The 22444-nt window shown below is 35.4% G+C and overlaps 1 protein-coding gene across 2 annotated transcripts in view; it reads right to left on the bottom strand.

Annotated features, from left to right (window-relative positions):
- PPP1R1C (protein phosphatase 1 regulatory inhibitor subunit 1C) overlaps positions 1 to 18171 on the bottom strand; it is a 151914-nt gene extending 133743 nt beyond the window's left edge. The window contains exons 1-2 of one of the 2 annotated variants that reach the window (XM_054479003.2): positions 16925 to 18171; positions 15228 to 15288 (exon numbers count right to left, since the gene is read on the bottom strand). In XM_054479003.2, coding sequence (XP_054334978.1) covers positions 15228 to 15288; positions 16925 to 17005 — 142 coding nt within the window. In that variant the 5' untranslated portion in view covers positions 17006 to 18171. The remainder of the gene's footprint in view (positions 1 to 15227; positions 15289 to 16924) is intronic. The other variant, XM_063647670.1, reaches the window with a different exon arrangement.
- Between the last annotated feature and the right edge of the window lie 4273 nt (positions 18172 to 22444).

Genomic DNA, 22444 nt, shown 5'->3' with positions numbered 1-22444 from the left:
AGGCCCATTTCCCCTATATGTTGATAGTTTGGCAGAATGTTGTTAACCTCCATTGCTGAAGGAAACTCCCTGCGGTTTGCTTGACTATGGGAAAGAATACAGGTCAATTTTCTCCCAATATAATAGTTGATGACAGTTCTGGGGGATTTCAGGTTTTTTTTGGGGGGGTTTTATGGCATCACTCTTGGTGGTATGATTCTACCAGCTATGGAAGACGAAGGTGAGAATGACTATGTACAGATACTAGGGGGTGATCTTATAAACACAAATTTCAAATATATCTTTCTGCTCTCAAACGTTTGATGGCATTTCGTGAGGGTATTAGAGTACTTAAATTTGGAGATTTTAAAGCCTGTAAATCAGTCTAGATCATGAAGCATATTAATAAACAATGTCATGAAAAGCCTCTAATATTTTGTTTTTCAGTTCTTTGAAATATCATTTTGGTGCATTAGTCTTAGCCATTTTTTTCTTTATCAGACATTTAACCAAGATTATTAATAAAGAGCCGGGATTCAAACATTCTAGTTTAAGCCCAAGGAATCTTGCTCATTATTACATAATAACTTTTATTAATAAAAACATAAATCCAATAACTTCTGTGGAAACAAAAGTTTGTTTATGTTGTTATTGTTTGGTATTATTTTGTTTCAGTTTACATATATTTCTTAGAGTACAAAATTTGGAGCAAGTAATCATTTTTTATTCCTTCTCAATTTATTTTATGTCAGTTTCAAATTTATATCATATCTTTAAAAAGTTATTTCCTCATAAGGAATTTCATACTAAAGTTTCTCAGATTTTTTACTGGAGTGAAAGGTAGACCTATAATTCTAAAAACAATGAGACAATTCCAAACTCTAGCTGCTACACAGAAAAATTTTAATACTGAAAAGAAAAAAAAATACCTTGATAGAAAGTGGGTTTTAGTATGTCAGGAAAAAATGCTAAGAAGAATATCAACATTCTAAGCTGGAAATGAGGAAAGGGAGCTGGTGTCTGCTATAAGCTCATTGTTATGCAATATAACAGCAATATGTCCACAATGATACACATGTTAATAAGCACCCAGATAACAGAAATACGTAGAACATAATCTTATCTGACTCAGTCAGAAAATAATATAGCAGCTGGAATGTTGTAATGTGAAGCTATATATATATATATATGACTGCAAATAATTCAGTAGGGTAAAAGTAAGTTGTTTCTATAGATTCCTTGTGTATAAGGTGAGGGAAAGGAAGGATATAGTACAAAGTCCACTCTAAAATGATTTCTCGTACAATCATTAAGTTCTGCTTACATAGAAATCTTACCAGAAAACACATCAAATGGATTTTGGAGTGAAGTTGTATAATTTTAAATGCATTTAATATGTAATGAACTGTTTGATTTTCAGTACTGACTGTAGGGTTGCTAACTATTCCCTAATAGTTTATTGCTAACAAAGGAAATAATTTAAGGACAGTTACTGGATAAAATGTTTATTTTACAACTCAAAGGAAATGAAAATAAAATCTAGCCCCTATTTATCTGGGCACATACCAAGTTAACATAGAAGGAAAGTATATGACCATCCAGTAGGACAGAGATGGTTACTATTTGATGGCATTGAATTGGACTCTTGAGCTCCTATACTCTTATAAGAAAGCAGCCAAATTGATTGTGTATTCAGTTTTCCAGCATTACTATTTTATTGACACTTTAAAATCAGATGTGAATAATTTAAAGACAGCAAAAGAATAAAATTGGTCATTAAACAAAACACGCTCAGTCTTTCAATTGTCCTCTAAAACTCAAGAAGTCCCAAAATCATTATTATGCAAAATTGTCTATGCATCTGCAGTCACTAATTACCTGTGATGCCTACCTCAAAGCATATCTATATTAAAACAGTGAAACAACCAGCACAAGTCTTCTACTACTAAAATTCATTCTTGTTGAGATGATTCCAAAACTTCGTTCAGCCTGTGTTTTGTGCTTCAAAGGCCACTTTAAATTATGCCCATAAATATTTTATGTAGGAGCTCATAATAATCCAATGAGTTATGCATCAGCAAGTGTAGGTACCTGTGAACTGGGAGGACAAGAATAAACCTCATGGAACACTCAGGTTAGTTTTAATGACCTCTATTTTCCTTCCACAGTGAGGGTTGCTCCATCCTCAGAGCCTTATTTGCAGCCATCCTATCCAGAGAGGAATTATAAGGCCTCATATACATGGATCTTTCTTCTTTCCATCCACATTACATTTTATTAATTCCAAGATCTATTCCTTCAGGGCATTATCAGGTGACAGAAAGGCATTGAGCAATCAACTGGAGCAAATGTATTAATGGATCCAATCACTGAAACCGAGGGCTAACCTGATTAAGCCCACCAAGCTTAACCTGCCTTGTTTGCTTTTAATGGCTTACTTCTAGTTGGTCTTAAAACCTAGATAGCTAAAAGTCACATAACCAAATAATACATAACTAAACTTTCATTAGCTTCCTTATAGATAATATCTCTAATGTGTATGTCTCTATGGTAACTGTTGCTAAAAGTTGTTTTTCAGGAGCAAGGGGGCAAACTCTTGTCCAGTTCAAATTAGTTGAGATTACCGATCCTCCAACTTGGCCTGCCTGGTTGCCCAAAACGTGACCTTTTGATGTCAGGAGGCCAAAAACTGCACCCTCAGATCATGCTAATGCCACTGTTTTTGGAACATGTATCCTATGAAGAGCCATGTAGATTGATTACACTTGGACAGAATCCCGATGATCTCACCTTTCCTACCCACCAATCACCTTTCCCCACACTTTAGACCAACCCCGTTTCTATCCCATAAGTACTACCAAGCCCTGATTTCAGGGAGGTGGGTTTGAGATTTGTTCTCTCATTTACTCTCCCAGCAGCCTTGTGAATAAAATCTTTTCTGTTTTGCAAAGGCCACCATCACAATGATTGACTTACTGCTAGCTGGCAGAACAAGCCTGGTTTGGTATCATGACGTATTATGCTTACTTGTGCAAAACCTTCTAGCTGGAGTGGTCCAAAAAGGTTTCATGAAGGAAGGGGGATTTGATCTGAGTCTCACAGGACAAGAAGAACTAAAATGGAAGGGAAGAGGAGATGACTGTATGTGCACAAATCGGTCATGTTTTGAGTTAACTAGAATCCAGATGTCCCTCAGCCTTGCAACTAATGATGATTTAAGTCAAGATAATGATTTTTTTAAATAAATGGATATATATAGGTAAGCAAACACAGAGATGAATGAATAACAGGGTTCAACTCTAAGAGGGAATAATGGATGATATTTTTTTTTCTATGTGGTTATCTTTTTTTTTTGGTTTTTAGCTTATAGAATAAAATATTTAGTATTAACAACGCCAAAGCAGTCTTCTTAACTAATAAATACAAAAGAAGAGAAAGAAAAAAAGTATAGAACTACCACTTCAAAACCAACTCATTTTGGAATAAAGATGAAATACATATTGGGATATATTATATCAAACAGAATCTCATGTGGCCAAGCTACAAAGAGGAGCTTGCTTATATTTTATTCCATGAAAAGGACAAATAAAATAGAGTGTTGTGTTGCTTATTTACAGAAATAAAGATGTTATTAATGTAGTAGGAAGTACATTGACCTTGGTTACACAACCTATGTGTACATTACAGACCTACTTACTGAAATAGCTCTTTTGACCTTGAACAGCTCATCCATCACCCTCTCTCTGTAAAATGGAGTTTAAAATATTCATTTGATAGAGTTTGTAAGGACATGTATTATAGAGCAAATGGATTTGCAAACTATAAATCTACCAAAAGTAAGACATGTTTCTGTAACCCCCTTTAAATTTGCTTTTGAGTTGGTATGTTTTTCTTTTTAAATTATTTTACTTGCAGCTTAGAGGCATTTTTTCTCTTTTGTGTCCTAAACATGTTTCAAAATATATTCTGAATATGTTGCTTATTCTGTAACTGTCTAAATGAAAAGTACAGCTGGTGTTTGTCTTGATTCCAATGATGGCTGTGTACTGTAGATCTAGAATGTGTGAAAATATTTGCAGACATCTCCAGATCCTTAAGTAAAAAATTGTCCTTTATTGGCTAAGTGAAGCAGGAACTCTGGGCTATTCACCAAGTAAAATGACCTGTGGTAGAAATTGAGATGATCCGTTTTAGTCCAATCATTCATGCTGTTTTGCTTCACTGAAATGTGATGGTGAGTGGGTCTCTGGCATTCTTTCTTGAAAACCTTTTAACCATTGGAGGCAGGTGAGAAGTGCTTAAAATTCACAAAGAAAGAGTGGATATTCTTAAAAGTGTTTTGGGAAGCAAATCCAGCTTAAGCCTGTTCCTAGTTGATGGGAAATCTTTACACATTTTGAAAAATTATTTTAAATAGGAAGTTCTCTATGGCAAATAAACAAGGTTCCTGTGTTCTGCTTTATGAGCCCTCCACAAAAACAAAGGAGGAAGTTAAATGGTAACATTAACCATAATCTAACAATCATCTTCCTTTCTTCTGTTCGTTTCCTTTTAATCAAGCCTCAGCTTTAGTGCAGTTGTCAACAATTTGTGTAATAAGATTCTATAATGGCTGACTTATTCAAAAGAAGGAATGAGAATGATGTGTATATTATGATGAAATAGATGAGCTATTCATGAGAAGACTCCAGGTGCCTTATCTTAACTAATTACAAGCTAGGGCAGGTAAATCACAGGCTACAAAGCAGAGCTTATGACAAATCAATTATGAAAGTAAAGCTGCCATAGTCGATCACATATCATATAATTATGTCTGCCAAAAGCCTCTCACACAAACCAGAATGGGCAAAGACTGAGCCTAGCATCAATAGTGTTGCCAGCATGCATGATCTCATTTGATTCCAGCACCACAACCAATGCCAGTGTTACCAGGATCCCTGCTTCCTGGAGGAGGAAACTAAGACTCAGACATTTACTCATGCCACGAATGAAACCCATGTTCACTGATTCTAAGGTTAGGGCTCTTAGTCCTGCACAAAATGGCCTCCCAGTATTAAAGTCAAAGAAAACTAGTTTGAAAGTTACTGTGTGAGTTGAGAATAAAGCAATATGTGTCACAGACACAGCAGAAACAATAAAAACACATAGGACAGGTTCAACCTATAGAATAGAGTTAACAGAAAAAACATTGATATATTTAAGGCATGAAGGAGAGATAGAGGAGCCAGAGATGATCCTAACATTGTGTGGTTTAGTGATTAGAAAAATGGGGATAAAATTAACTGTAATGCTGAAGTCAATAGTTGAAAAGTTGTCTTCAAATACGGATGATGCATCTTAGTTAGACATTGACTTTCAGGTGGTAGCTGGAGGAGCTCAATTTCTACATCTAATTATAATACTTCTGTCTGTAAATCATGAAAATGGGCATATGAAACCTACTCAAATGAGAATATAATCTTAAAGTATTGTTAATATTCAATACATGCAATTTATTCTTTAAAATACTCTTTTCACTTTTTAAAAAATAATTTAATCAATTTCATTACTTGAATCCATGCCAATAATTTCAATGTTTTTTATTCAAGGTTGGATTTTAAAATAATACAATTTGCTTCTAATCTATTGGTTTTTAATTCAAGATGTTAGAAACAAAAAATTATTATTAGCTTATTCCATTTAAAACCTGAATTTTCAAAGCTTCTCAAGACACTTTGGCAGGTTCAGGCCTCTTTTGTAAGTCAGGTTACGTAATGGATATGGATTTATTACTTGGTTAAGCAGTCCACGTGGGGTCTTTTTTTACATACTGTTGGATATCTACCTCTGTGTGCATCATGTGTACGTGTGTTCATGCATGTAAATATTTGTGTATATGTCTTCTTTTTTTTTTTTTTTTTTTTTTTGAGACGGAGTCTTGCTCTGTCGCCCAGGCTGGAGTGCAGTGGCGCAATTTCGATTCACTGCAAGCTCCGCCTCCCGGGTTCACGCCGTTCTCCTGCCTCAGCCTCCGGAGTAGCTGGGACTACAGGCGCTCGCCACCGCGCCCAGCTAATGTTTTGTATTTTTAGTAGAAACGGGGTTTCACCATGTTAGCCAGGATGGTCTCGATCTCCTGACCTCGTGATCTGCCCGCCTCGGCCTCCCAAAGTACTGGGATTACAGACGTGAGCCACCACGCCCGGCTGTGTATATGTCTTGTAATACTCTGTTATTTATCATCAGACAGGGGAAAAAGCATAAAATGATATTGCATCATTGAGGCAAAGTATTCTAAAAATTGGATTCCAAAATAACTTCTCATTCTTCTATGTTGTGCATCCAGTTCTATTTTCACAAGCAAGTCAATATGTATTTATATGTAAAGAGTGTAATTCTGAAAATTGTTTTCCGTAATGATGGAAAATTGCTCCCAGAGAATGAAAAAAAACATGAAAGATTATAAATTCTCTAGCTTTTTAGTTTGCACAGTCCTTTTTTTCCTCAGCATTATTACCAAGGTCAAATTGTAATTGTGTTCTAATCAGATCGTCAATATACGTCTTTCATGATGTGGATTTTGGCAACTTATTTCACAAATGGCTTTGTTAAACACTAATTTTTACTATATCAAATTATTCTAAATGAAGTAAAGTCACTGAGCTAAATTCAAAGATAACATTCTACCCAAGCCCAGAGAAGACTCACAGATATAGGTGTAACATTTTCCAACATGTGCTGGGAACCCTTGAAGTATTAGGGAAGATCTGAAGGGACTCGAATGATTATGGAGAGCGCAGAGACCGCACACAGACTGGGAGGGAGAAGGTGAATTCTGAGCCCCCTGATTGTCATAGCTGGGACATTTGTTTTAGGACATGCCTTTCCCTCCACCTCTGGCTTTCACAGGTCCTTCCTGAGCCCCAAGTAGGCAATTTTTCAGTGTGTTATATCTTCAGAGTACTTGTGTTTTAGAAGTTATAGCAACAACTGCAAAAGGTAAGATTTCAGGTAGTATGGAAAGTAATTTAGGGAGATACTTTCCAGTATCTCTAAAATCTTACCACTTAGGTGTTCCAACCTGTTATAGTGCTTTCTCAATGTCCTTTGTAGTTCTATCTGTTTAATTTGAAAGCCTTGGATGGAGCTTGTATTCTCCAAGTAGACTACAGTCCCCATCACAGCCTACTGTCCTTAGGGCCCAGGCTCTCATCTATGTCACCTGCCCAGGTCCCGGGGCATTTCTGCTTAAGCCCCTGGTAAATTCTGTCTGGAATTGTGGAAACTGTGTCAGATCACTACTTAGTGGAAGTGATGCCTAGAAAATGATGAGAGAAAAGATGGAAAAATCCCAAGGCTCCAGGGCTTGCTCCTGAATAATTCCAAAAAAAAAAAAAAATTTAGAAGTAATCTTTTTCCATCAAGCACACAGCTTAGCTAGATTTATTGTTAGAGGTCCACTAATTTATGATCTTGTGGAATATGACTATCAACTAGAAGCAATTAGAAAGAACTGTTAGTAATTTTTTCTATCAGATTTGAAACTGAACAACTGTTAAGCTACCCAGAACAACTGACAATGACGTCATCTGTGTCTATTACTACGCAGACACCTATTTATTCAATGGACTCAGACTAGAGTTCTTTGAAATTAATGTATTCTATATTTAGTGGTGTGGGAAAACACATGCATTTTGATGACACATGAGCCCAACTACCTCATGTGGCTTCTTGAGCCTTAGGAGGATGCGCTATTTTTCTGAGGAAACTCAGGCAGTAAACAGCCATCTAAGATTTATATCCAGACCTGAGTGATTCCAAAGCCTCTACTCTTAAGTATTACATGTCTGCCTCCCCAAAATAATCATTGTCATTTATCGGGCATCTAGTCTGTGTACTGTACAACATTTTAATCTAACATTTAAAAATCCTGTGACAGACACTTCTTTACTGAATGAAATATATTTTGTATTTTTGGCATACACTATTGGTTTTACTATAAAAATACATATGTCAGATTGTAAATATGTCTCAGATAAGTTTCTCCATGTGGGTAAGGTTGATAATTTACCTGTTTTATCCCCTAGAAGAGTAACATTGTGCTTTAATCAGAGTTGGTGCCAAAAAAGTTTGAAGGATTGACTTTGAATCGTTCACAGGCATTTAACATCTACTCTACTAGTAAGTTGGAATAAACAGAAAATTTTAGCTCTGACCTCAATCCTTCATAGCTTAAAGCCCAAAGATCAAAATAAGTCATGCAAATGCTTTTTAGACTAGGAAGCATAATAAATAAATGCCTCTATGCCTTGGCCAGAATTAGCTTTACTGTGGTTTCAGCAACAGGGATTTCTGTTATTACAATTGTATCATGGTACATCCAGACATAATATTCTCTGTTACCTAGACCACATGTTCCCAAAGGATTTAGAATAAGGACTCAATAAATCAAATTGAATGTATAAACCGATAAACAGCTTTAAGAGTAGAAGCTAAGAGAAGAATATTAGACTAACATGACCAGACAATGGGTCAGATTATTCAGGGAAATCTTTTGCAATTTAAGTGAGTCTTGTGCGGAAGTTTATTTAAATAAGAGAAGTTTGTGAAAAAGACCGAGACTGATTTATGCAAGTGAGTCAGTCTAGACTAAGTCTTAAGAGTCAGCATAAGAGAACTGCTTCAATAAATAAAGGTTAGCCAGAATATAGAACAGAGATGATGTATGAAAAGAAGTGAATAAAAATGGAGTGGAATCAAAATTGAGCAACAAGAGTATTTGATAGATATCTCTAAAAGATTTTTATACTCAATCCTCAAATTTTTTTTCTTTCTACATACTGTTGGAATATGAATTTCATTTCTGGTCAAACACAAATTGGCCACAAATATGTCAATTATTTGCAATAATGTTTTTCATAACCTTATGAAAAACCTAAGCATCAGTAGCATGCTTATTTAAAAAAAATCTTAAGAACTCATATTCCGCAAAAATTATATTGGCAAACAGGGCATGCTTAAACCAACACTACAATATAGGATACATAATACTTCCACAATTGTATATTCCTCTCCTGATGAATTAGGGGGTACTACAGATCTTTTTTTTTTCTTACCCACTACTACTGTTTTTTGGGAAAACTATTTGCCGATGACTAATATCATCTGGATTAGAAAAAAGCTGGGCCATCTTTGAGTAAGAAATGCAGCTTCCTTTCATTTTTTTTTTCATTTAATTTGAAGATTGGACAAGTTACTTTGAAAACTTACAATGTAGCAAGCCTTGTCACTATCAAGAACTGGAACCTCATCTTTGGCTCACAATTATTCCTATTGATTGGGCTATTTGGCTGCACATACTGAAGAGTTAAGGGAAAATAAGTCAATTAATTATACAGTACGTGAATCACTGAAAGCCACATGTGTAACTTTTAAAAAAATCATTCAGCATTCAATAACTCATAAAAATAAATGCTGAGGGAAATAAATAGGTTTTTTTGACAATTTCTTAAAAATTAATACTAGTTAACACTTCAATGATCTTCAAACACTGGACCATTGTTTTGTATTATATTGTCATTAATACAGACAAAGCAAAATAAATGCTGAGCAATCAGCAAGGATTGTGGATTCAAATGAATTACAGCCACATTCAAATGAGACCATTTAAAATGCAATATAAGTATGTGGACAATGGGCCAGTATAGCATTTATTTGAATACATTTAATTGGAGGTCCCTGGGGGTGGCTGGTACCTCAAGATCTGGGCCTGATAATGTCTTACTTATCTTTAAGAGTCCCCAGAAACTTCTCAGTATGATCCCTGGAGCCCAATTTTCTCTTGACAACACAATCATTCATTTTACAAAATAGAGGGTCTCCATGAAAAGAGATTTTGTGCATGTGATGCCTTAATGGAAATAAATTTCTACTTTCATTTTGTTGACCCTGAAAAACTTCCTGTTATTTTTGGATTAAAAAATAATCACCAGAAATTTCTGGAGCCCCCTTGTGTTTTGAACAATTCAATCTTAGTCCAGCATTATTTTCTAGCTATCATCCAATGTCTCAGGAATCCAATCTAGAGGCTTCAAAATCTCAGTTTTTTTAACTTAGTTTCAGAATCCTGAAATGCATGCCTCATTTAGAAAGTAATATGCTACATACAGTATAAACTGTGGCTTCTTTTTCAGTTTCTGGAAATGAATAGCCAAAGCAATTGCACATCTCAGTTCTCTCTAATGACCAGGCCTGCTATCAAATTTGAAAGGAGATAGTATGACATTTAGTATCATATATCTCTTATGTCTCCTATTAACTAACTTTTGGGAACCTGAGGCATGTGAGAACAACCTTTGTTTTTATTCTTGATTTCAAAGGATATTTGACACTAAAAGGGTCAAAGATAAAGTCGACTTCCCCAAAATTTGGCTATGATAGGAAGTTCAATAAATATACTCAAAAAACTATTTTACTTTATGTTTCGGATTCCACTTTTTAGATGTACAGTGAGCTTTTAAATGACATCAAAACTCCTGGGTACTTACCCAAATCTGCACTTATCTCCAGGCCTCATACAGCTCACTCATGTTTAATAGGCATCAGGTCCATTAAATATAACTGTAACCATACTGTCTCTGCTTAATGGTAAATGGAAAACAATGGATGCCACAAACTTTAATATTCAGAAGACCTGGTCTAGGCTGGCTTTTTACTGGAAGACTGTGTCCAGCTCTGGGCTTCAAAGGCAGAGCAATAGGGAGAATTCGGATAGAGTTTATTAAAGCCCTTAGGGAGATTGGGAATAAAAGAAAATAATCATTCATTCGTATTTTTTAAAAGGTGAGAAAATGACTTTTTATTGCAGAGAACAAATGAAGAGTTATTTTAGAATAAAGTGGGGAATTTATATTTAAGTTTGGTATAAGAAATCATTTTCTAACATCTGAAATTATCAGAGCTGGAGTTGAAAACCCCAGGTAATTACGGATTCTTCTCTGAGGTATATAAAATGGAGTGAATCTCACAGACTTAGGTTGGTTTATGTATGTCTGTCATGAAGATGTGTGGTTAAAGTAGGTATTTTCTGAAATTATTTTCCAACTCTAGATTTCAACGCTGGTAGCCAGATATACAGTCTTTTCATAAGTCTATTTAAGACATTACTTGTTTTTAAGTAGACTTAAAATATCTATAGATGTGATGGAATAAATTACAGAAAGTATCTTTGCCATTTATTTCCCTATAGAGAGGATTTACGCATAAGCAGTTCTCTAGATAAAAAAAAATATAGGAACCAAACCAGTTCACTACAGATTATACAAAAGTAAAAGCAAACAGTACACAGTATAAGAATAGATAATAATGCTCTCCTGTGTAGCTTCAGAGAGCTTATCATAAAGAGGCCCTTAATCAGAAGAGGAACTGAAAGTACAGACAGGCAGTTTGCTACAAAGGTCACTCATGTTGGTAGCCCCAGAAAACATTTGAAAAAGATGAAATATAGGGATCTTTGGCGATTCCCTACTTCCTCTATCTCAGTTTTTCAGTATCTTTTTGCTGCCACCTGACTGTTGAGAGTTATTCCTAGGAGCAAATACATTGTTCCTACTTTTTCTACCCTAAAGACACACCTTTGTTATTAAACTTTCCTAGACTCATGCCTTCAATTCAAAAATTTTAGTTTCATTTCCCACTATTTTGAGTTAAACTGATCTACTAACCCATGCCAGAGGGTGATATATCCTTAACAGATTAACTATCTGTTTACATAGTGCTTCTACTGCTGAGAGTTCTAAGTTATTTGTTAGAAAGAAACTGATGGGACACTATGCTGCCCCTAGAATACAACTAATTAGGTGCTTATCTCATCTATGTGTTTAGACCAGCATAGATGAACTAGCAAACAAAAAATCTGAATATACATCTTGAAATATCTTTCTATTTTTCCTCTACAAAATATAAACAGAATATATATAATCATTCTTTCAAATACTCCTATAATTTACTCTTCCTGCAAACACTTCAAAGGTTTAAAAAAAAAAAAAGCAAGCTGTGTCTAATCTATTTAACAGTGATTGCAGTACACTGATCTTGTCATATGAATTGGAATGGTTTATTACTTATCTTTCTATAATGAAGAATTTAATTTTCTTTGCTTTATTAATTGACAATAAAGAAAGATTTACAGGGTTTTGAATTTTAAACAGCATTAATGACAGGTGAGTCCAAGAACAGCCAATTATTCCCTGGCCAATTTCAGTGAATTGAAGAGATTTGTTTAGTTTTACCAGGATTTACAGCTGCACCCAGTTTTTGTTTTTCAAACAACATATTGCTTTTGGGGGACAGGAGAAACAGTTGCTTAAAAATGGTCATTTAACACTTATGAGTGTTTTTGTTGTTACTCTTATTTGCTTTGTTGTTTGATAGAGAGTGTTCAGATAATGTTTGGAAAAGAAACTGTTGGATAGTGCAGAAATATTTAGAACAGATGAGATTATGAAGATTCTGTTTTTCTTGTTATATATGTGTTCTTAAATATCACATGCAAATATTGTATTCCCGAACACATCAATTAATGACACCTCATCTTTGTTGCACTTTGCAATTTTCAAGGCATGTTCATGGTAACTCTTTTGATCATTACTACAACTCTGTGAGGTTGAAAGAAAGAACACTATGACCACTATTTTATAGATGAGAAAATAAAGCTTGGAGGCCGGGCGCTGTGGCTCATGCCTGTAATCCCAGCCCTTTGGGAGGCCGAGGCGGGCGGATCGCGAGGTCAGGAGATCGAGACCATCCGGCTAACACGGTGAAACCCCGTCTCTACTAAAAAAAAAATACAAAAAAATTAGCCGGGCGTGGTGGCGGGAGGCTGTAGTCCCAGCTACTCGGGAGGCTGAGGCAGGAGAATGGCGTGAACCCGGGAGGCGGAGCTTGCAGTGAGCTGAGATCGCGCCACTGCACTCCAGCCTGGGTGACAGAGCGAGACACCGTCTCAAAAAAAAAAAAAAAAAAAGAAAGCTTGGAGATATCCCTTTCCCAAGATCACATCACATGGCTAGTTAAGCCCAGTATCCAAGTTTGCTTTGGTTTAGTGTTCTTTTTTTTGCTGTTTGTTTATTTGTTGTTGTTGTTGTTTTATCTTCAGAGTTATTTCCCCAGTAAGCTTGGTGCTAGATCATTTTTACTGGGAAAACGATAAGCTTTTAAGGGTTTTACTACAAAAATCCATCACTAGTCCAAAATCTCTAGTTGCCATGCACACTTATCCAAGTCCTATACACAGCCAAAAGCTGACTAATTCTTTGTAGACTATTCTAGTTTCCATAAAGGGGGATGAAGATGCAGGCAGGCGATGTACTAAAATAAAGTAGTTCTCTGTGAGATGCTATTTGCATCTAATTTGTCTCCAATGGTGCTTAAAAAACAAAGAGAAGTATGAGGTCAATTAGAGAAAAGGGACAATGCCATCTAGTAATTGGGAGATCTGAGAAGAAAAAGGTTTCTAGAGAAAAACTGAATCTCATTCCCAGGGATATTTAAGTACAATTCCTTAATCTACTAAGATAAGTGGTCCAGAAAATGGATTTACTTTGTTTGGATTTGTTTGTTTATAGGGCCTGAATGACTAGTCACATTACAAAGCCTTCACCATGTAGTGCAAACTGATATTTTCAAAGCCAGTGCCAGTGGAAATGTATGGGCTTCAGTATCAGAATTACCTGCATTTGTCTCTGGAATCCATCACTTCTAGTGGAATAGCCACAAAAATCACTTCACCTCTCTGATACACACTTTCCTCATCCAAATGGCACATCTTTGGCACTCAAGAGAATGTAGCTGCTATTTTGGGAGTTCAAATGAGAGGATGAAGGTCACTTAAATGACTTCACTATGTTCAAACAGCAACAATGCCTATAGACCTCTGAAAACTGCTTTCCAGGAGATATAACACCTGGAAATCAAGTTGTGCAGTACACCTCAAGGCAGGCATAGGGAGGAAAGTTTTAGGACATTACAGAAGTGTCTGTCTGCTACTGTGAGCAAGGCAGTGATGGAAAATTGCCATAAAATTACCCCCCAAATCGAGAAGACTTCATTATCTTCTTACTTGTATTTATTTTAAAACTATAATTACATATCATTTGCACCTCTTATTTAACCAAATATAAGTAAGTTAACATTTATTGAGATAATATATTTGAAAATAATTTTAAATGCAATGGCACTCTAAAGTTATAGGATCAAATTATAATTATTCATTTTCAACAGAAATAAATTAGCTTATTTATTTTCCATCACCTGAAAATTTTCTTGGATTTGGGCTAAATGATGAATAGTCTATTAGTTTACTTTCTTTTTATATGTTTCTCTAATTAGAAAAGAGTCTGAAAAAGTCAAGGACTATTTCACCCTGGTATTCTTAGATCACTCACTACAGTCTATTATTAGACATATTATGTTTCCACTGTTTAAACTCCTTTTGTCCACCATTATTGTTTATACCTGCAAAAAAATCCAACACCAAGTTCTGCCTGGTTACAAATTAATGCCATGACCTTTCCTATCCTACTTGTATATCCAGAAGCAGCACTTAAATGTGAGACTAAAAATCACCCCGCTCAATAAGTAAATAATGTTTGTGGATTACAGATCATAGTCTTTTATCAGGAATAATAATGCAGCTTTTGTTTTTACAGGAAATGGAAAATAAAACCTCAACAAATGGATTCAGCCATTCAGAATGGCTCTCAAATAGGCAGTGCTGAAAATTGATCTGGTTACTTGTCAATTGCATTATTCAGAGATGACATCAGCAGCAAAGCTGAAGCCAACGCTGGGTCATTGCCCACCCCATGTCAACCTTTTCCATATAAAAACCTTACTCTGTAAAGATATAAGCATCTCTAGGGCTGTAATTTGAGCTTCAAAACCTAGTTAAACAGCTTTCCACCAGCCTCATTAAGAAGCAGTGATCCAGGTTCCATACAAACACCTGAACATATGACAGCCAGTGCTAGCAAAACATTTCATAGCATATCATCACTCATGATATTCTAGAGGAAATACAGGCTGTTGCTTGGGATGATTCCTGTAATATTTATTTCTGATTCTGTTTATGATCCGTTTTATAGATTAGCTTTTTAGAGTATTGCTAACTGAATCTTAAATTGAAACTTTTCAGTAATGACATGTACTTTGATGTTCTTTAAACAATTCCATTCTGTTCCATCAGTGTGAAACACATCATGCTTCTTTACCTGGGGGGTTATGCTCATTGAGAATCACAAGTGATGCTGGTGTAGGTCTTCTTTTCCTGATCTGTGAATGACAAAAGCCCAGCCAATATCAGTGAGTATCAGACACTTCTCCAGGTTACTCTGCAGCTTGCAAAGCTGTCTCACCCTCATCTTCTCCCCACAGGCAAAAGCAAACTTCTGGAGGACACATGGAAGGTGCTCACTAATTTTATTTTGAAATAATAGAAAGCCACAGAATTGAACTGTCTGATAGAAGTATCACCCTCTTTGACCAAAAAGCTACATTTCCACGGAAAAGAAATAATTATATACAATTGAATGATACAACAGAAAATTAATTTACAGTGAAGGTGCAGGGTTGACCTGATAATGTTAGTGGCTCGCTTGGAGCCTTATAACATTGGTGATGCTTTCAAGATCCATTACTCTTATTTTTAAACAGGATAAGGAAGAGCTTGGAAACCTATTTCTAGCAGGTACCAGAGTTAAATTAATAGCATAAGCTTTGAATTTCAATTAATTTTGTTAACTTTTTTATTTCCTAGTATAATATTGAGAACAAATAAACAAATAAATAAATATGGATCTTATGAGAATATGTAACTTATTACAAACTCTAAAGTTTTTTTTTCATTTTAAGAGTTACAGGAACATAGTATTATCAGAATCCCTTGAATATAATATCCTTTATTTGTGTATTATATTCATTTATGGGTAAATTCCCAAAGTAAGTGTCAGTAGGATAGATAATAAAATTTATCAATGACATTCTGTCCAAGATAGAAGCAACATCCCATTCAGCATGGATAGACACATGTTCAAGGTTACATTTATCTGGCCTGAGTCTAGGTGCATCTACCTCAGACTTCAAAACATCCTGAAACACTATGAGTCATGGATTAAATAATTATTTGTAAGACTTTATATCAAATACTTGGGAAAGGATTCAAAAATAATTTAAGTTTTAAGAAATGAATGGATTAGGTTGATGTCCTCATAAATTTCTTTGCTTTTGCCTCCTCACAGTTGCAGTTCTAAGAGATGCCACTGCATCAAGAGTCTAAGTAAATCTGAATATGAAAGGTGATACAGATGTAAACCCATATTAGACATGGACAAAGAATCTAGGAAATGCTAAAATACTGTTTGTAATGTCTGAACAAAACGATTTTAAAATTGTACAAAAAGCTACAAATCCTAGCTGTAATATATAAACTTATAATCATTGTTTTGTGTCCACAATAAAAAAACATATGAAAATAAAGTATTAGGCCTATAGTCTCAAACTATTGCAGGATTTAATGATTTTATTGCTAAATCAATCATTTTATTTTATAAAAAATGAAATAAAATGTTGCTCATTTTGATAATTTTTAAAAGTTGCTCTAAATGTTGAAACTGTTATTTTAATGAGCAAAAATGAACAGATTTATGAATCCATATCTGAATTGCTTACAAAGCCATTTTCCCCTCAGAGGTGCTAATTTTGTATCAAATGAAGTGTTACATTTTAGACAATAGTTCTCCCAATACAATTGAAATACAAGTATGTATAAAAACCAACTTATTTCTTGATTATGTATCTTGAAAGTCACAGTTAGCAAAATCAAAAGGTAAAGAACCCTTCAATTAATAACAAGAATGCATGTTCATATTATCTTAGGTACAGGAATGGTTCCCCATGCAATTTCACTTACCTGCTCTGCTGCTTCAGGTGCAATCTGACTCTGGAATACAGGCACAGCAAACTGTATCTTTTTGGGACTGTTGGGCTCCATGGTAATGATGATAATTAGTCAGAGATGTGAAGAGCTCAGAAAGACTAACCCTAAGTGGTGTCCGGGATGTGTTTCCTCAGACACACTCCACTAAGCCACACAGAGTGCTTCGTAATAAATAGCTGTAATTCCAGAGCAAGCAAGTGAAGATGCCGAGGTTTGAGTAACCCCCTTCTTCAACATCCACGGTGGTGCCTGGCTTGCCGGTTCCCCCACCAATCCCTTGGATCCTCTCAGCACAATACAGAAAGGAACAATACGCTAATTGTGTGCCTCTTCACTAATACACATGCCAAGCATTCACTCAGCAGCTAATTGAAAATGCAATGCTAGCCTTGAAGGACCCACTGCCCTGGGATTTGAAAGAAGGGCTCTATACACTGTACATTACTAACCGGCTGCTCAAAAGTGCAATGTAAGCTCCCTCTGAGTATTGCAGGGATGGGCCATTCATTATTGATGAACATCAAGCAGGAAGTTTTTAGAGTTGGGGGCAGGGTTTGGGTATGGAATCATTTCTCTCAGCAACTTATAAGTCAGACACCTTTGCTATTTCACATTCAGCCACGAAACAGTTGAATGGCCATGGAGGGTAAGCCACAACCAATAATATCAGCTATGTTTATGCTATAAGATCTGGTTAGTTTAAACTCATCCTAGGAGGCAGAGCATCCGTGGTGTAGTGAGGGCAGCATTACTGCAGGGCTGAGCAGATCTTAGTTCGAGTTCCATCTTCATAATTAACAAGCTCTGTGGCCTCCAGAAAATTACTGGCTATGTCTAGGCCTCCACACTTCCATCAGAAAAATGAGGGGGTTGGACTCAATGACCTTTAAAGTCCCATTCTGTTCCAACATTCTAAAATTGTAGTACAGTTTTCATTAGAGTGGAAAGTATTGTGCTGCTAAATTTAGCAAACAGCTTGGAAGTCACTGCTGCTTCAATGACCTCTATTTTATTTCCTGGTGGAGCCAGTTACATTCTCTGACTTGGAAGAATACAGAAATGACTGGAAAACATTAGTAGAAACCTAATGGTAGTCAACATTGTGGCTTGTTGTCAATCGTAGAGATGTATGCAAAGATAAGGACTTGAAAAAAGCATGAAGTGGATGATGTTCAGAGGGTTGATATTGGCTAGTGGTCAGGGAACAGTGGGACACTAGCCTGATTGCCACATTAGTTAATGTCAAAGGGGAGGTAGTAACATAGCCAGATGGCCTTCATGCATTTGAATACTTTTGTGAAGGAAGTGTGAAAATGAAACTGTTTTAATGGAAAAGAGAACTTGAGATCTCTGCTTTCTTGAGAGGCATTATGTGATGAATACTAGATTTGTAAATATGTTTTTGGATTTACTTAATATATTTAGACACTGATTATGATTCCAGGTATTTACAATTGAAGTTTTTATTTTTTAAATTCTGATTCTGTACTAGGAATCCATCTTAATGATTTAAATAGGCAACATTCTGTTGAAGGAATATAGAAAGGAATATGCATTATTGAAGTAGTTTTCTATATTCACTAGGGGAAACAGCAAAGATGTGGATGTGAAAGCACTTTTAGTGGAGAACAGTGCTGACTAGCAAGAAATCTTGTGATGAGTTTATCCATGTAGTGTCGAAGGGAAATTTATAAATTACATTTTATATAACAGTTTACAAAAGTCTCCAGAAATAAAATCTAAATTGATATCATTAATGAAGTTATTTCTTTGAATATATCTTCAAATTATATAAAAGGAAAACAAGACAAGAGTATTTTTAGTTAATCCAAAACTTCACATAATGTAGTAATTAAGAACATGCACTTGGCAACCTTGAGTTCAAGCTCTAGCTCTGCTACTTACCAAGTTTATCAGTTTGGGCAGTAAGAGAACTTTCTTCTTGTGAGGTTTAGATTACTCAGTTCCTGAAAAGAGCTCATTACAAGGTCAGCACGGAATCACTCAATAAAAGATAGCTATTATTTTTCTTTCAGCCAGATTTTTCAAAAGGCTTAAACATACACATTTTCAACCAGAATCACTAAGAATATCTATCTACTTGGAATAATTTGATTCCACTTCGAATAATAGGTGATAAAGTGAAATTTCATATATGTGTTTGGTATGAATACCAACAAAATGGTTCTCATTAGCTAATTGCCCTATTTTGAATAGGTTGATCAGAGACAATATTGTAAATGGGCTACCTAGATCCTTTAAGCTTCTTGTTTTTTATGAGGCCAACTCCTGTGTATCCATTAAGATTCAGTTAAGTATCATTGCTTCTAGGAAGCCTTTGTAGATTTACTGTTTTCCACATTGGGTTTAAACTCACCTCTGTATTCTTAAAGAACCAAGCATAACTCTATTTATCATAACAACTACCTACATGTCTTTTGAATGTTTAGTATTTTGCAACTTTATTCACGTAGCAAATATCTGTTGAGTAGATACTATAGTCTACTCCACACCAGGCCTTTTGCTATGGCACTAGAGGAGAGATTGTGATAAAAGGTATTTGAAGTCCTTTTAAAGCTAAATTGTTACTCCAAGAACTACTTAAAATGCAACTTAAATTTAAAATAATCTAAAAAATGTTAATATAGAGTTTGCATGGGAGATATAATTTTCCTAAATATTAGGTGCACATTTTTTTAATCCCTATTAGAGACAACAGTAATAATTAATTCTTATATGATACCATGTGCCAGGAATTATTCTAAGTGCTTTATCTGCATTAATTTATTCCAACAACTCTTTGAGGTAGATATTATTACTATCTTCAATTTAAAATTAGGTAATTGGGAGTCAGAGAGTTTAGGTAATTTGTCCAGGGTCATCCAGCTAAAATATATATATACATATATGGCAAAGCCCAGTTTCAAACCCAGACAATTTTGCACAGGGCTTGGGCTTTTAATCACAACAGCATCATGATGGCCACTATAATATAAGGCCTGTAGAGAAGTCAGTGGAAGTCAACAGAATCTCCACACTGGTTAGAGGTTCTGACCACATCAATTCCATGGTAAAAGATCTTAAGATGACATGGTATATGAATGAAAGAGAAGCAAGTAGCATGACTAGGATACCATTAATCAAGATACTCAATCATTGCAAATTAGATATCAATATAGAATGGAGAGCCTAAATTTGGATGTTGTACCACCAAACTGACTGAAAAAGGAATCCTCTCCCTTGCTCTTTAAAAGTAATGGGTTCAATCATTAAAGATTAAAAAGGCCTCTAGAGCAAGCAATAACTATAGTCTCTCTTCAAAGTAAGTGATACGGGAGTAAAGACGGGAAAACATTAGGAAAATAGGCCATTAGGCCTTCCTAATTTTACACTATCATATCTATCTTGCCCTACTTTGCGTGATTCCTCAAGACCCTCACACAGGCCACAGTTCACCTCACCACCAGCCTTTCTGTGGCCTCCCCTACCTCCCGGAAGCCATCCCGCCTCCCCCCTCCCTTTTTTAACCCAAATTATATCCATCCTCTAATTCCACCTCCTTAGAAAGAGATCTTCAGATTCTCTACACAAGAAGAATCACTCAATTTGTTTCCTCTCCCGATATTTAATTATATATATTTTAATGTTATTCTATAATAATTTCCTATGTGTTTCTTTTGCCTCTTCTCCTAGACTGCAAATCCCATCCTATCTTAAACATAAACATAACAAGCAAGATGCTGGTCATCTAGTAGTTACTAAATAAGTCCAATTAGGCTTTATCTAATACTATCAAGAAACATAAGGTGTTCCAATAAACTGAATTTTCCAAAAGACTATGGCTCACCCTTTCAAGCCCTACACCTTGCTGTATTTCTTGCCATAGTAACTGCCTCCAAATACCATAGACACATAATTCTTATGACTGTTTTTAGAGTTATTTTTCTTTATCTGATAACTGCCAATACTTGTTTTTTAATTGTTACCTGATATTAACAAGTGCTTTCTTTGAGGGAAGAGAAGGGAAAGAAAGGGGAAGACAGGAGAGGGGTGGAGAGGGAAAAGCAAATTTTTAAACTTTTTAATGTATTTTCTATTCAAGGCTTTGTTTTAAATATCTTGAATTGATGAATCTTGAAAGATATGCAGATACATGAGACATGACTTTGTTTAACAATTGGTTGGCTAACTAAATGCCATCAAAAATAAAAGCAAATATTTATTACATATGACTACATTAAATGCTGGTAGTACGATAATGAACAAAAGCAGAAAAAATACAATATCATCTAGATATGAGTCCATCGAAAAGACTTCTAGCCCTAATGCAATGATTTTCTGTCTCTTCTATTTAACACCTAAATGCTGGCAGTCACATTTCAGATGCACTCCCTTGCATGTCCTCCTTCGATTCTAGCTGTAACTTCATTTATTTCCTCCAGCAAAGAAAACAGATGCATGGGAGAGTGACAATATTATTGGGCTTTCATAGAATTATCTCAATTATATTCAATGTAAACTGTTGCAGTACTCCAAAACCTTCATATTAATATTAAATTATTACTGAACCATTGATACCTAATTGAGACAAAGAGGCCTATCTATAAAATGTGGTCGAATCCCAGTAATATAAGTGAAATGAACCACTCTTTCCAAGTACTCATTTAAATTAAATTTCCCCCACGGAAATTATTAGCCATATTTTAACTCTTTTAGAATGTCTTATAAGTTCAACCATGCAATTTTAAATATGATATTTTTTTCAGATCTACAGCTATAAGAAGCCTTACCAGACTAAGCTCACTATATTGCAATCTCATATTAAAATCTGAATTCCCACAGCACTTAAGTATAAAATACTTGCAATCTCTATCATGCTTAAAGGCAAACATCAATGATTCATTCATTCCACATTTATTTGGTGCCTACTGCGTTCTTTAAAACTTCTCCTTAATTGTTTTGTGATTGCATGTTCTCATCTTCACTAACTCTAACAATTTTGACTTACTGTAGAATCCTCATATCAACCAGTAGAGTGCATATGAGTGCTGAATTGAACTGAAGAATTATTAGTGTGTTACATAAATACTCAGTGTTTTTTTTCTCTAACCATGCAGACACTATTTTTTCATGTATAATTTTCCTGAGTAGTCACTCAATTATGTTTAATCTTTATTGTTGTTGAAGCAGTTTCACTAAAGAAAGCCATAAACCCATGAAGAGTTTGTAGCAAGTCCATATTAGCCATGATGCTATAGCAGTGAGTTGACATCAGAGAGAGGGAGCTACAGAGATTTGTAGAGCTGAAGCACTGTAGGTCTTTACTGATGCCACTTTGGGGAAACAGCTCAATGGACAGCCCAGGAATAGGAGTGTCATGGGGACAAAGTCAATCACAGCCCAGTGTGGACAAGGAGCCTTAGAAATTTTAGTCCATGAAGACTTTTAAAAAGACTTTAGCTCACGTCCATCAAAGGCACAGGAATAACTTGA

Source organism: Pongo pygmaeus, chromosome 11, assembly GCF_028885625.2.
Source record: "Pongo pygmaeus isolate AG05252 chromosome 11, NHGRI_mPonPyg2-v2.0_pri, whole genome shotgun sequence".
Classification (NCBI taxonomy): domain Eukaryota; kingdom Metazoa; phylum Chordata; class Mammalia; order Primates; family Hominidae; genus Pongo; species Pongo pygmaeus.
The sequence above is the reverse complement of the archived record's forward strand: the minus strand, read 5'-3'. Positions and strand labels throughout refer to the sequence as shown.